This window comes from Elephas maximus, chromosome 4 (assembly GCF_024166365.1).
Source record: "Elephas maximus indicus isolate mEleMax1 chromosome 4, mEleMax1 primary haplotype, whole genome shotgun sequence".
NCBI classification, from domain to species: Eukaryota; Metazoa; Chordata; class Mammalia; order Proboscidea; family Elephantidae; genus Elephas; species Elephas maximus.
The window spans coordinates 58670788-58687027 of record NC_064822.1 but is presented as its reverse complement, the minus strand read 5'-3'; the positions used below and the strand labels follow the sequence as shown (position 1 = coordinate 58687027).

The 16240-nt window shown below is 50.9% G+C and overlaps 1 protein-coding gene across 1 annotated transcript in view; it reads left to right on the top strand.

The window, feature by feature from the left end:
• The window catches only part of IQSEC3 (IQ motif and Sec7 domain ArfGEF 3), a 121881-nt gene that overhangs the window by 82086 nt on the left and 23555 nt on the right, over positions 1-16240 (top strand). Inside the window, exon 6 of the mRNA XM_049882166.1 lies at positions 15856-15978. Within this exon, the coding sequence (XP_049738123.1) occupies positions 15856-15978 (123 nt within the window). The remainder of the gene's footprint in view (positions 1-15855; positions 15979-16240) is intronic.

Here is a 16240-nt window from a genome sequence, read left to right as displayed (position 1 = left end):
GCCCTGGTTGTCCTGAGTAGCACAATGAAAACTAACTGCTGCGTTCCATGGGAGGCTGAGCATGTGGGCTGTGGGCTGGAGACTCACCAGCAGGTGAAGCCTGTGCTGGGGAGAGGAGCCGGGCATGGGTTGGGACTAGGGGCTGAGGTGGGGGTCACCCAGCCAGCCAGGGCTTGGGGTGGGTGGGGCTGGACTTCCACCTTGGTGAGTTCTCCCAATGAGATGAGGCATGAGAAATGGCTGGACCCGAGTGAGAGGACCCAGATTCTAACCCTGTCTCTGCTCCTAACTTGCTGTGTGACTGGAAAAGCCACTTCTTTAGGCTTCCTCATCTGTAGAGTGAGAGGGTTGGATTGTGTGATCTCAAAGGTTCCTACAGGTCCTGTGAGTCTACAGTCTTTCCTGTTCCTGAGTGCATTGTTGCCCACTGGCATCACGCAGAATCATCTGTCCCAAACCTCAGGGCCGGCCATGCTTTGTCATCCTGCCGGAGCGGTCCAGAGCAACCCTCAGCCTCCAGGGCAGCGCTGAGAGTTCGTGTGAGAGCTAGATGACTGTACATCATTCGTTCAACAAACCCTGAGTGCCTGCTGTGTATTGGGAATGGGGCTGGGCTGGGCATCCCATGTGTGTGCATCGAGGCATAGATACTACTCGTGGCCTCAGGGAGCTTATAAACCCAGGCATCAAGGGAGAGAGGGTGAGGAAGAGCTTGGGAGGAGAGCGTAAGGGGGCCTCCGGCTGGCACTCTGGGTTTGAGGGGGTCAAGTGCACAGCGGAGCCCTGGCTCTGCCCAGGTGAATGTGTCGGTCCCTCCTGGCTTGTTCTGCAGCCACAAAGGCCCTTGGGCTCTGAGGCCCTGCCTCTTGCAGCCTCTGCACACCGACTCAGCTCCACAGAGAGAAGCCCTCCTCCCTTAAGGCTGCTGTTCCCGGGCTGCCTGAGATGTCCCCAGGGTAAAGAGGGTCTTGTGCTGCAAAGCGCCAGGAGAAGATAGAGAAGTGGGTAGAGGCAGTCACTAGCAGGGGACACACCAGGGTTGTCAGTGTTTCCCTGCCATGCAGGCCAACCACCCTGGAACTTTCCAGGATCCACTACCCCTTCCTGACTCCCACCAGAGAAAACCACACAGTCACAAAGTCGCCCCTTGCCATTTCGCCCAGGCCTGGAAGGCTTCATTGGAATTCTGCACGGCTCCCCTGCCCCCGCCTGGTGACATTCAGCAAGTCGCATTCATTCTGTACAAAGCTGTTTGCTGAATAAAAGGACATAAATCACCCATCCCCTTGGAGACAGAGACAGCTCAAACCACGGCACTCTCCAAGAAGCAGCCAGACTCCTCCAAGAAGCAGCCAGACTCCAAAGGGTAGAGGAGGAAAGCCTCCAGGAGGGGAAGGGGCTTGAAAACCTACCCCGCCCCCACCCCCACCACTCTTGGGCCTGTGAGGGGAAGGAAGGAGGAGGGGCTGGAGCAGAACCCGCTGGCTGCTGACCTGTGTCTGAGCGTCCTGTGATGCTGTGATGTTTGCCTCCAGGACCTGGCGTTCTTGCCGGCTGACATCTCCATCCCTTTGTGGGCTATTTCCACAGAAGACACACGTTCCAAGACAGCATGCATTCAATTAAGGTTTACCACATAATAATAGAAGGCATTCTGAGCTATCCCAGTGCTAACATGGGTAGGTTGGTGTTCGTTGTTTATTTACTTATTTTTAAGGAGAAGCCAACCTCAATTTCCTCATTTTTAAAGTGGTGATGACTTAAATGTTTAAATACCCGTAGGGTGCTTAACTCAGTGCCTGGCACTTAGTAAACTAAAAAAAAAAAACCAGTTGCCCTCAAGTCAGTTTCGACTCACGGTGACCCCATGTGTTGCAGAGTAGAGCTGCTCTCCATAGGATTTTCAAGGCCATGACCTTTCAGAAGCAGACTGCCGGGCCTCTCTCCCAGGCGGCCTCTGAGTGGGTTTGAACCGGCAGTCTTTCAATTAGTAGTCCAACACTTAGCCATTTGTGCCACCTGGGGACTCCTGGCACTTTGTAAGCTTTCTATAAATGTTAGCTGGTTTATTTCTGTTATTATTTTGCCCACTTGAAAGCACAAGGCATTAGCTTCCCCCTCACAGAGACACACAAGGAAACCTTAAACATCTCAGGTCTGGTTTGGGGTCAGCTCTACCCAGCAGACCACAAGAACTTGATGGATTTGGCTGGGGACTTGGTGCGGAAGAGGGTAGTAACTCATTCTAGGGCCCATCATGCACCCTTAGGAAGTCCTCTCCCAAGAGACGGGAGAGAAGGGCAGTGGCAGGTCCCAGGTGTGGGAGCCGACAGCAGCCAGGGTTCAGATCTTTTGGCGGCTTGAAACACCTCCCTTTCAGTTTTCACGTGGCTGGGAAATTTGGCTTTGCTCTATTTCCTTTCTGAAATGTTCGCTTCAGCAGGTTTGAAGGCCAGTGGATGGGGCTGTGTTCCATGCTGGCTGTGAGCAGGCTTCCCTCTGGCCTGAGTGATTTCCTCCCATGTGAATCATACACACACGGAGGGCATCGACATCTCTCATGTCCGTGAAAACGCGTGGAGGGCAGCTTTTGGGCTGAGCTGCCAGGAGAAAATTTGCTGGGTGTTCTGTTCCTCCACTGTGCCTTCTCCATTCTTTGTTACGTTCTGGGCATATTAGAGTTTGACGTTTCAGTCAGATTTCATTGTTTCATTTCCGTGGAAATGTGTTGACCAGAGTGTAGCAGATTTGTTCTTCTCAGGGGACATTTAGAGATAAAGACAGATTGTCTGTCAAACTCAACAGGCTGGAAGGCACTGGCCTTTCATTACTGGGAAGAAATTATTTGAGAATGCCCTGTCTACTGTGCCGTGTGTAATTTCAAGACAGTTCCGTTGTTCCTAAGGGATTCCCATGAGCAGGCCAGGGGGCCCAGGCAGACCCGCAGAGATCTGGAGGAGGCTAGAAGGAGGCCCAGGGCAGGCATGGACAGAAGACTTCGGGGTCATTTCCACTGCTTTGAAGACTTTCCACTGCCACCACCTGGAGGAATGGGAGAAGGGTGTCTCTTATAAAAGTGGCAACTTTGGGTTTATGGCCCTGATTCTTCACCTCTCTCATCCTCTCCCATTATCCCGTCCCACCAGTAGGCAAGAAATTCTCCTTAGCAGTAAACAGTCATGAGAGTTTAAGACGCACTTCATTCCTCTGTGTGGAGATCTTGGCATCCCAAGTGTGGGATAGACAAGTCAAGGGTTGAGATTCCCTTTGGCTTGGTCAGTTTTGCATATAAATCAGAGTTTTACCCCAAAATGAATGTACCTTCCACCCAATTCCTTTTCTTAGGCCCTAGCTCTGGAGTAATCTCTCTTAATCCATGTATGATACTCAGGTGTGGCTGCGACTGGCCACTCTTTGCACTGGGACTTGTAGGAGGGAGCCTCCTGGAGCCACACTCTCCCAGGTTTATTAGGAGGGCTGCCTGGAAGCGAGCAGGCCCTGAAATGCAATAATGACAGCTGACATTGATCACACAGCATTGACTGTGTGCCGGCAGATACCATCCCGAGAACCTTGCATGCAAAACTTCATTCCAGCTTCTCAGCAATTTTATGAGGTCAGTGCTATTAATCTGTGCCATTTTACAGATGAAGGAACAGAGAGGCTGAGTAGCTTGCCCACAGTCAGAGGGCTGATCAGTGGCTGAGAGGCGATGCCAGACAGCCTGGTTCTATAACCTGTGCCCTTACCACTATACCATCCTGCCTCTGTGCTTCATCCCAAGACCAGGGCGGACTTAATGCTTTGATAGTCCTTCTCAGACCCCAACTGTAGATCATGGCACTGAGAGACCCCTTGGATGGTCAGCTAGTTCAGCTTTCTCATTTTACCCAGGCAGAAACGGAGGCCCCAAGAGGAGAAATGACTAGTTGCCTGGCCAATAGCAGGGAAATCTAACTGCATCAGGTACTATCCCATCCTTGACATACCTTAATTTGCTATGCTCTGACCCTCTCGCCTGGGAAGAAAGCAGAGCTGAGAAACTGATTCGTAAGTCTCAAGAGGCCTGAGCTAGATTCTGTTTCCTCTGTCTGGTATATGTATATTTTAAAGGGTCAACAGATGAATGTCTAATGATGGAATTTCAGGCAGAGTTAATTGGTGGTGAAGGAAAGGGTCTTCCTAATACCTAAGCTAGAGGAGATTCTGAATCCACTTACTCAGCTGGCATGTCAGCTCAGACTTGGTCTCCAGGTACATAATAAAAACGGTCACTTGTTAGGCCCTGTGATGTACCAGGAACTTTCCACATGTTATCTGTATTAAAGCTCATTACCACCCTTCCAAATAATAGATGTTGTAGGTGTTATCTCCATTCTATAGATGAGGAAACTGAGGCACACAGAGGCCAAGTGACTTGAACAGATAGCTAAATGCCGGAAACTGGATTCAACCCCAAATGTGTCTGACACCAAAGGCCAGACTTCTCACTTCATCCCTGTTATTAGCATTGAGCAGTGGTTCTCAAAGTGTGATCCCCGGACCAGGAACATCAGCATCACCTGGAAACTTGTTAGAAATGCAAATTCTTAGGCTTCTCCCCAGACCTACTGAGTCAGAAGCTCTGGGGTTAACCCATTGCCATCGAGTTGATTTCTGACTCATAGCAACCCTATACAACAGAGTAGAACTGCCCCATAGGGTTCCCAAGGAGCAGCTGGTGAATTTGAACTGCTGACCTTTTGGTTAGCGGCCGAGCTCTTAATCACTGTGCCACCAGAGCTCTGCTCTGGGGTTAAGGCCCAGCAATGTGTGTTTTAACAAGCCCTCCAGGTGATTCAAGGGCCAACAAAAACAAGGGAAACCCTCAGTGGCATGGATTGACACAATAACCTCAGCAGTGGACTCAAACATACCAATGATCATGAAGATGGCGAAGGACCGGGCAACATTTCGTTCTGTTATCCAGAAGGTCACCGTGAGTCGGAGCTGACAGCAGCAATTAACAACAAACAACAACCAGGTGATTCTGATGCTTGCTGAATTTGACAACCATTGGCAAAGAGGATGCTTCCAAGTCCAGCAAAAGAAAAGTCATCTCTAGCAGCCTCATTGGCTTCTCCTGTGTTTGGGTAGTTGAAACTTAGTTCCTTGGGTTCCTGAGTCCATCTCCTCTGAGGGCCCCAGAAGATTATCTTTGTCACTGTGTCATCACCAGGAGCACTGGCAGGTCTTCCAGCATCAGCTTCCTCCTGCTCTATTTTTTTAGCCACATTGCACTTTCCCAAAAAGCCTTGACCTTTGTGGAGCATGTTATGAGTTCCGACTAGCAAAAATAACTCCCTGGCGGATGGGGATATTTTTAATTGAATTGTATAAGCCAGGAACTGCAGAAATACAACCAGGGTTCCTATATCCCGTGGCTGATTAGTCTTTCATCCTAATCCTGAAACCTGGGCTCAGCGTCCCACCTGGAGCACAAGTCCCGTGTCTGCAGCTCACATTCCTCTTCCCAGGCTGCAGCTTGGGCCTTACCTTCCAGATCTTTGCTGTCTCTCCTGGCCAATTAAAAATCCCTGCTGCTATCATTACCTATTTTCAGGTCCCAACCAGTTCCTTTGTCTGCTAGACACTGTCTCGTTAAAAAAAAAAAAAAAGTTGAGATGACGAAATTAATTTTGATCATAGTCATGTACGATGCTTCATTTCCTGCAACACAAACTGATTCCACACACAGATCAGTGTTAACAAGCAATTTTATGCAAGATTGTACCTGTTTATACAGATGCAGGGAACATCTGTGCCTGTGTTTCCCCAGCCCTTGTGAGGTATTTGCCACAGCCCCTGCAGAAAGCCACAGGAAAGAGAGAGGTCTAGGACAAGCTGCCCACCTCGAGATTCACTCGACAGTCAGCGGCAGCTCCCGAGACAGGCCTAGGCCAGGCTCGGCTGGAGGCAGCCTAATCACTGCCACTTTGCCCCAGTCCTCGTCACTCACTTGCTTGGATGTGCAGCTGAAGGGGGAGGGAAGCATGTGCACTGCACGCATTTCCTGGGCAGGGATGTCCAGGTATCAGGGTCAGCTTCAGGTAGTCTCAGCAAAGCAGGTAGAGCAATCCTGGGCCACTGGAAAGAGCACCCAAAGGTGCAGTCTACTGTGGCTTCTTCCCAGCTGATAGCATGCTCCAGGTCCTATTCATTCACTCATTTGGTCTCTCATCCCTTCATCTACAAACATTCACTGAGGCCAGGTATAAACCAGGATGCAGAGATTAGAACTGCCCCTATCCTGAAGGAGTGTGTAGCCTAGTGGGGAAGACAGGTAGGCAAATGTTAGGGCACAGGGAGGTAAATGCAATGGTAGACAGAAGGCATGTCCAGGGTGCAGTGGAGGCCAAGGAAGACAACTAGAGAGGTCAAGAGCTAAACAGGGACCTGCAAGGTTGGGACTGGGGTTGGGCAGCAGAAAGAAAGAACAGCGTGTGCAACAGCTTGGAGGCATGAGAGGGAGAGAGAGAGACTGCAGGAAGCTCAGGAGAGCTGGAGCCAGTACGAAGGAGGGGCGAGAGAAGCTGGGGAAGCTAGTGGACCCTTATTTGCTTTGCTGAGGAACTTGGCTTTCATACTAGGGATGATGGGAAGCCCTTGAAGAAATGTAAACAGGGGAGTGAGTGACAGGACCAAATGAGCACCCTAGAAGGATGGTGCTGGAGGAGGTGGGAGATGGTTTGGAGGCAGCGAGGCTGGCTCGGGGGCTGTTGCAATAACAGTCCTGGTAAGAAGTGATGAGGCTCTAAACCTCAGCAGGGGCCATGGGGAAGGGAGGAGTTGGCCGAGCCAGGAGCCCCAGAGAAGCAGCAGGGCCTGGTGACTCGTGCGTGTGGAAGGAGAGCAGAAGAAGGGCCAGACCCCAGGAAGCAGCCTCCTGGGCTGACGAGGATTCAGAACACTCAGTCTCTGCATGTTAATATGTTTGTGCTTCAGGCCCAGTAGAGTAAATTCTGCCAGTAAAATAAACATTCATGTATTTTTAGTTTGGGGGGATGGAGATGCTGGGTTTGGGGACACTTCATCTGAAGAATTTATCAAACTGGACATTGTCAGGTATTTACTCAGAATAAGTTAAACTGATAGCAGGTAAACCACAAATATATGCAACCTGATTTGCCTGCAAGTGATGATACCACAGCTTATGTTCGTGTACATATTCCCCAGTCACTGACATTCTGACCGGAGCAGCCCAGGTAAGTTCAGCAAACCAGAACTCAGAAATGTCACGTTCCCATGGAATGCATAGAGGGCATGGTTTTCATAAGCCCTTAGCACTCAGTCACACCCTTACTTAACGTGGTCTTTTGTAAACAACATAGATCCACCAGAAAGGAAATGAACTAGTTCGTGACTAATAATAAAATAATAAGGCGAACCTATGGCAAAAGATAAACACTGAAGAGTTGTCAGTATGCAGACAGCATATAGAGCCACTGGGATGGGTGAGGCCACCTAGAGAGAGATTGTTAGGAGGGGGAAAGGGCCTAGTTCCCAGCCCCAAGTTAGAGGTCAGGTGAGGAGGTGGAGGGCTGCCTCCAGAGTGGAAAGAGTCAACTTCAGGGAGGGTAGTGTGATGGAATCCACTAGAGAGGAGTGTTTTCAAGAAGGGAGTGATTAACCCTGTTGATGTTGCCAAGAGGCTGGTGGAATCAGGACAGAAGAAAGGCCATTGAGTTTAGCAACACAAGGCCCACTGGTGGCCTCGACAAGAGAAGCTTTAATGGAGCGGTGGGGGTCTTAATGGACGGGAGCTGGTTGAAAAGTGAGTGGAAATGAGGAAGTGGAGACAGCACCAACAGGTAAGACTTCTAGAAGTTTGGCTGTGAAGAGGAGTAGAGAAAAAGAGTCATGACTAGAGGGCAATAAAGGGTCAAGGTGGGATTTTAATGTGTAAAAAAGAAAATACAAGAATTTGTGCAAATGAGAATGATTTAGAAGAGAGCAAGAAACTAATATTTGAAAGAACATCTCAAACGTAATGTGTCTAAAACTGAAGTCTTGATCTCTCCTCCAGCATATGTGTCCCATCATGTACCCATCTCAATAAGTAGTACCACCAGTCCCCCAGTTGGTCAAGGCAGAAATCTGGCCTCATCATTAACTCCTTTTCATCACCTAGGACCATCACTTCCCCCTCTAAAACATATCTCAAATCGTCTGTTTGATTTGTTTCCACTGCTTCTGTGTTAGCCCAGGCCCACCATCTCTAGCTTGGACCCCTGCAGTAGCTCCTAACTGGTCCCCTGCTGCCTCCTGACCTCCGCATTCCATTCATTCTCTCCTCAACAGCTAGAGAAATCTTAAAACAAACAAGATCATATCACTCCTGTGACCATACCCTTCTACTGTTTCCTGCTGCATTCAAGATAAAGCCTCAGATCCTTCTCATGACCCACAAAGCCCTGACTGATCAAGCCCCTGCCCACCTCCTAGCTTCACAGCCCACTGTCCTCCATTCTTTCTCTCACTCTCTGCATTGCAGCTTCGTTGTTGCACTCTAGGTCCCTGAAAGTTCTTTCCTACCACAGGGCCTTTGCATATGCTTTTCTCTCTGCCTGAAAGCTCTTCCTCAACATCCCATGCCCCTTCCCTTGGTCAATTCCTAGTCATCTTTCAGGTCTCGGTTCAAATGAGGCCTTTCTGGGCACACAGGTAGAAAATACATCCCCTCTGTCTTCTCATGGAACTTTGTTCTTTCTCTATACAGGACTTGTCACAATTATAATGAAATCATTTTGACTCTGCATTTAATGTCTTTTTTCCACCAGGACAGGGACTGTATGTGTATTGCTTGCCACTTATACCAAGGCCCTAGCACAGTGCCTTGCACATAGGAGGCCCTCAATGCATGTTTATAGAAAGAAAGCCAGCTAGCCGCTACCAGGGGTCAGCAAAGGCACAAGAAATGGAAGGTGGGAAGTCAGGGACACGGTGCCCCACGCTGTGGCTCCATGCCCCAGGCCACCTATGAACCCGCAGGGAACCAGACAGCCTGTGTCTGATTGCAGGCAGCCAGGCAGCTTCTCACATACACACAGATAATTGTGCCTCTGTGACTGTGTCCGACTGCCCCTGGGGCCCTCACAGGCCCCCATCAGGCATCTGAGCAAGATAGCAGCTCCCAGAGGGAGGGTCATTAACACCAGCCCAAGAGCAGCAGGAGCAGCAGAGTGCGAGTGCGGGCTTGCCTGGCCCAGCCAGCAAGAAATGTATGCGGTACTCCCCACAGGGCCGGTGCTCTCTTGAGCTTCAGCTTCCTCATATGTAATAAAAATAATGGGGTAGGGGTTAATATCGAACATAATTGAGAAGATTAAGCAACTGTACACTTAGCAAAGCACTAAGAGCAAAAGTCAGTAAAAGAGCTCAGAGGGAGCTGCTCCCCACAGGGGTGAGCACCCCTCCCACGCCACCCCCACACACAGAGTTGAAGTGGGGAGGGTAGGTTTGGGAGAGGGCTTAGCTGGGGGATGAGACTCCCACAAGAATAAGAATCGGAAAACCCACTCTTCCTAGGTGTGGGAGGGTGGGGTGAGCCTCTTTGGTCTTAGTTTCGCCTGTTGTAAAATGGGAAGATTATGTACCAGAAAAAAAACCACTGGGAAATGTGTGATGTTTTTCACCTTAGAGATGATTAGAAGAGGAGAGGTGTCAGATAGGGATGCCAGAGTTGGCCAGGATGGTTGTTGGCTGTTCTGGGTCAAGGCAGGAGATGGGTTTTGTAAAATGTCAATCATCTGCTCCCCATACGGATTCCAGCGTGGCAAAGAGGAGCAGGAGGGTGAGGTTTTAAATGCTTGTGAAAACCAAAAAAACCAAAGCTGTTGGCATTGAGTTGATTCTGACTCATGGTGACCCAATGTGTTAGAAAGTAGAACTGAGCTCCGTAGAGTTTCCTTGGCTGTCGTTACAGAAGGAGGTTGCCAGGCCTTTCTTTTGCAGCACCAGTGCTTTGGTTTGAACTGCCAACTTTTCAGTTAGTAGCTGAGAGCAACTGTTTGTGCCACCTAGGGATCTTTAAGTGCTGCCAGATACGGTAAAGTGAGAGAAGCAATAGGAAAGGAGGTGAGAGGGGAGAGATGGGGAAGCTAGGAAAGGTGTAGGGCAAGCTTATGCTGAAAGTGCAGGCTGAAGCGTATGCTTTGAGGGTAAAAAAAGAATCATGGTGATTCCAGGATCACCTTGGTCCTTGGAGTGGGGGGATGGCGACAGAGCTTGAAGGGATAGAGACCCCTGAGGCAGGGGCTGGGAGCAGGCTTGCTGGTATACAGTGTGGGCTGGTCCCAGCTGCCTTCCCCAGGAGGACACTGTTACTGCAAAACACGGATTTGAGCCGCCTGCCACAAAGCCAGTACTGAGACAGGGGTGAGGTAAGCAGCGAGAGGGCTTTATTGTATACCGGTATGCAAGAGACGGAGGGGAATGGGCTCCTCCAAAGTCTGTCTGTCTGCTGGAGACCGACCGGAGGGTTTTATAGGGTTAGGGCTTAGGCTTGAAGAATCTGGAGAATGGCAGTTCCCCTCTAGGGGAGCGGGGGGGAGTATGTTGGCCAGATTTCAGATACGTTGACCTTCTGTGGGTATTCTTTAGAGGTCCTCTGATGCCATCCTGGTTTCAGTCACAAGATGGGCCCCCATCATCTGGTTGTCTCCTCCCAGATTTTATTGATCGTTGTTCTGCTTGTTCAAGAGGAACATAGGTTAATTATAAAACTTTATAGAATCCTGGAGAATGGGAGAGGGAAGGGAAGAAACAAACCCCAAATCACAAAATCACAGGGGTATGCAAAGCTAACTGTGCAGGCCATGTAGAAACAATGTTACAATACCCAGGACATTAGGTCCCTACAATCTCTTTCTCATCTCTGCCCCTTTCAACACAGGCCCTACAGGAAGGAAATAATTGTCTGCTAGGGTGGGTGGGTGGGTGGAGACAGACCTCCAGTCACCATGAAGGGTGTTCCAAAGCCAGGTGGAAGTGCTGTTGCTGTCCTCTGCCTTTAGGGGCAACTGCAGTGCCCTTAGCGATGGAGTGTGGCTGTCTGCAGCGATGTCAGCGTGGGGGAGACTTCAGGGGCCACCTGATCCAACCCTCCTGGAGAGAGGTGTTGACATGTCTCCTAGAGCAGAGCAGTGCCTTTCTACCACCCAGCACGCTTCTTTCCTTCCATCTGGGGGTTTGCAGCCAGAAAATGTTGAGATTTTCTTCCCCCCAGGATCTGAGAAACCCAAACCACCACCTCCCCACCAAATGCTGGTGCCCCGGGGTAGTAGCTGCAGGAAGGAAGGCAGGAAGTGTGTGTGTGTGTGGGTGTGTGTGTGTGTCTGTCTGTCCCTTCAGCCCTCCCTTCCTCTCACCCCCACTGCAGCCCCTGATACCCAGGTGGAGACACACATGTCCCCATGGGCTCTTGCCCTGGTGACCCTTGTGTTACTGGACTCGTGTTTTAAAAGTCCCCACATGGGCCATAACCCCTGCTATCCTTGCACTCAAATCAGCCATTGGCTTTCAAATTTTAAGAATCAACTAGAGAGCTTGTTAAGAATGCTGATTGCCAGGCTTCACCTCCAAATATTCTAATTTGGTAGATCTGGGGTGAGGCCCAAGGATGTGCATTTTAGCAAACCCTCCTTGGGACTCTGCTGTGGGGTCCTGAGGACACATGCTAGAAGATGTTTGTTTGACGTGGAGACTCTTAGCTCCATGGCCCGGAAGTCCTGCCCCTGGAGTCCTTCACTCCACTCTGTGGGTTGTGATTTATTTATTCAGTGCTTCTTTTCCATGGGCTGGTGGTTTCACCTGACTGCGTCTCCCATCCCAGTCCTTGGCTCTCAGGCTCCCAGCTCATTACTGGAGCTCTTAGCCGCAGCCTTGCGTGAGCAAGCAAGCCAGTGAGAGGGCTGCGTGTCACCTGAGCAAAGAGCTGGAAACTAGGCCATCGTGCTTGGCTGAGCAGATCCCACCCTCTTCCAGCTGCTCCCGCCACCTCCTTCTGCTGCCTCCCCCAAGTGCCCCAGGCCTCCCAGAACTCCTCCCCATCACTGTGGGGTGAGGTCTGATCCAGAGCACTGGGCAGAGGGCACACAGAGAGAGGCTCTGGGAGGGACATCACTGAGGGAAGCAGGGTGCCAGGACCTCAGGCGCAGGGGTCCATGGGGAGAAGGTGAGGAGGGTCTAGGGGGTGGAGTAGACAGACTTATCGGGGAACATTCTGGGAAGCACCTGAAGGCCAGACCAAAGGGACCAAGGGCCATTCTGGGATCGCATAAGGGGGCCCACTACTCTCCTTGACCTCGCAAGAGTCGGGGGCTCCTGAGGTGCATTGTGGTGGTGCTCCATGCCCAGGCCACCCCAGCCCACCAATCTCAGTCCGTGCTGTTTTTCCCCTTTTTTCTTCCCGCATCAGTTCCCCATCTTGTTTCTCTGGTTCTCTGTCATCTCTCTCATTATCTCTCCGTCTTTCCCTCTTTCTCCCTTTGTCTCTGTTTCTCTCGTGTTCTCTGTCCTTCTTCCTGTATCTCTTTCTCTCCCTTTTTGTTGGTCTCTCTGTTACTCTCTCCCCACTCTCTTTATTTGCCTCTTTTTCACCTTCTGTTTCTCTATCTCTCATCCCTTCTCTCTCCCCTTCTTTGTCTCTTTATCTTCTTGTTCTCTCTGTCCCTCTCATTTGACTCTGTATCTCTCACTATGTCTGCCTCACTCTGTCTGTCTCCCTGGCTCATTAACAACCTGTGATGACACAAACTTCCTTGCTGAAAGTGAAGAAGACTAGAAGCACATACTGATGAAGATCGAAGTGCTTCAGTATGGATTACACCTCAACATAAGGGAAACAAAAATCCTCACAATTGAACCAAGAAGCAACATCATGACAAACAGAGAAAAAATTGAAGTTGTCAAGGATCTCATTTTACTTGGATCCACAATCAATGATCATGGAAGCAATAGCCAAGAAGTCAAATCAAATGTTGCACTGGGCAAATCTGCAGCAAAAGACTTCTTTAAAGTGTTTAAAAGCAAAGATATCACTTTGAGGACTAAGGTGCACCTGACCTGAGCCATGGTATTTTCAGTCACCTCGTATGCATACGACAATGAATAAGGAAGATGCCTTCAAATTATGGTATTGGCGAAGGATATTGAATATACCATGGACTGCCCAAAGAACAAACAAATCTGCCCTGGAAGAAGTACAGCCAGAATGCTCCTTAAAAGTGAAGATGGCGAGACTTCATCTCAGGGACTTTGGACATGTTATCAGGAGGGACCAGTCCCTGCAGAAGGACACCATGCTTGGTAAAGTAGAGGGTGAGCGAAAAAGACCCTCAGTGAGATAGACTGACACAGTGGCTGCAACAGTGGGCCCAAACTAGCAACAATTGTAAGGATGGTGCAGGACCAGGCAGCGTTTCGTCCTTTGTACATAGGGTCACTATGAGTCAGCACTAACTTGATGACAACAAACTATAATCTCTCACTATCTCTGTCTCTGTGTCTCCCTGGCTCTAGCTCTTGCTATCCCTGTTTCATGGCAGCACTGATCCACTTTCTCCAGGTTTTCCTCTGTCCGTCCCCACTGGACACAGCTCTCTTGGTCACCAGCCCCTGGACAGTATGGCTCAGTCATCCTTGATTCATACCTTCTGATGGGCTGGCTATAGGGGTGCACAGATGTGGACTCCATAATGCTGCCCTTGGACCTCACATTCCAGCTGGGGAGGGTACAGGGTGGAGGTGACAAGGGCTGCTAAGACCCAGAGGGAGAAGCTAGAGCACCTCTTGCCCTGCTGGACCAGGAGGCCTGTACTACCCTGTCTCGGATGCCTAGACGTTGACATCATCAGTTCTCGTGCTTGGGCAAAATTCTTGCCTGTGGCTACCTCCTAGCCCCACCCTGTCATCTACTCACCATCCCAGGCAGAGAAGCCTGAGAGCAGGCTGGGTTTGACCAAATCAAAGAGTAGCTCCCAGCTTAAAGATGGCCATCTGCCGTGCCCCTCTGCTGCCCCTCTACAGGAGTCTGCAGTGATGCTGTCTTCTTGTTCCCTCCTGAAAGGAGTGGAGGAGGCAGAGTCCTCTGACCACAGGCCCCAGACCACCCCCACATGGAGTCTTCCGTTGCTTTCTTATAAAGACTGACCCCAGAACCACGGTTAACTAGGGATATCTGAATCTTCTAGGGCAACGGGCCCAACACAGGGACTAGGGGGTCAGGGGGAGGCAGGGGGTGGTTCCTGCTCAGAGCTCGTCCCACCATGCATGCAGCCCCTCACTCAGAAAGCACTTTTCAAGCCCCCTCAGTGTGCTGGGCACTGAGCTAAATGCTGGGATTGCAGACGTGAGCGTGACCCAGCTCTTGCCCTCAACGCAGGGTAGGGGAGGCAGGCAGGGATGGGCGACTACCCCTCAGATTTGTAATGCTGTGGCAGAGTCAGTTCAGGGGACTGGGGGAGGTAAATGGGGCTGCCCACCCCCCAGTGGACAGCGTGGGCCTGGCTATAAGATAACTGGGAGTGAGAAGATGGCAAGAGAGCATGGGTGTGGAAGGGGGAAGCCATCTCCTAGGGCGTGTGGGCACCTGTAAGCCTTGTCCAGTGGGTCTAGTGATCAGCTTCTACTGAAGGAAAAACAATTCTCAGGGGACACTCAGTCTGCTGCTTTGCCAGGCCCAGATTCCTGCCTCACTGCTCACATCCCTGGGCCCAGAGCACCCCAAAGGAGGGTAAGGCAGGAAGAGGTGGTGGGGCTGGAAGGGTCCTAGCCTCAGATCCTGTGGAAGGAAGGAAGGGAGTCTCTGGGAGCTGGTCAGTTCAGAGGAATGAGAACTGCCTAGCTGGGGCAAATTTGGTACCTGTCCCCTTCCTTTTCCTCCTCCCACACCCCCTCAGGGGCTGGAGGTGGCATTTCAGAGGTGCAAGGACCCTTGGGGAACAGAGAATCTGACCTCCTCCCTTTCAGAAGAGGAAACTGAGGCTCCTAAAACTGTCTGCAAGCCAAGGTCACAGAGAGTGTTCAGGCCAGGACCAGAATCTGGGTCTCCCAATTCTCAGCCCTGATTGTCACACTGCCTCTCCCACATTAAGCCAAATTTGTCATTTACTCTGCAGAGGCCTCCTTCTTCCCCCAGGCTTCCCTGAGAGCTGGGGGCTGGTTCAGGAGGCTGCTGGGTGAATAAAGGACTTAGGATGGTCTTTGCTCCTTTATCATTTTGCCTAAGGTGCAACGGGGTGGTGGTGGGGGGCGGGGGGAGGGTTGCAGGAGGAGATTTCACCTAGAAACCCAAATAGAAAGTTGAAAGTTAAACTAGGGAGAAATACAGGCCACTTCTGTCTTTGAAAGAACAGAAGAGTAAACTGTACTTACTCAATTTGTATACCTTTGACTCTGAGGTTCAGCAGAAAGGACTTGGGATCTGAGCCAGAAGATCTGCTTTCAGCCTCCTCTAGTTCTGTGATCTTGGGCACTCAGCTAACCTCTCTGGGCTTCTGTATTTTAGCTGTGACATGGAGACACTAGTTGAGCTGCCTGCCTCACAGGGTTATTGTATTAGGTGAGAGAAGTATCAGAAAACTTTCTCTTAGGTTACTAAAGTGAGACCCCTGGGGGAGGGGGTGAGGCCTAGGAGGCTGGAGTAAGACTGTCCCCTCCTGCTGGTTACAGGGCCCAAGTCCCTCCACCCACCACCACCACCAGCAGGGGGTGTTCCAGCCATCAAGAGCTTGCACCTTACTTTCCAGCCCTAGTGGGTGTAGGAAAAGTTTAGGTGGGTGACTTCTCACGATCCCTTCTCCCGCCTGCCCTCAGCTGCGTGGTGGACGAGATGGACTTCTCCAGTATGGAGCTGGATGAGGCCTTGCGGAAGTTCCAGGCTCACATCCGCGTGCAGGGGGAAGCCCAGAAGGTGGAGCGGCTGATCGAGGCCTTCAGGTAGGGTCCCCCTCCAGCTCCACGCCCCTCACAGACCCCCAACTCATGCCTGGAGCATGGTAGGGTGTGATGGGGCAAGCAGAGCTGATGTGAGCTGGGGGGATGGGAGATACTGGAGGGTCAGTCGGGGGTGGAGGTGGGAGAGCCCCTTCTGGTGTAGGTGGCAGGGGTGGGCTGATTAGAAAGGAGGGAAAGAAAGAAAAAGGACGGAAGCCCTGAGCTCTCTGAGCTGGAAGCAACACCAGATGGGGCCCCCCCCAGG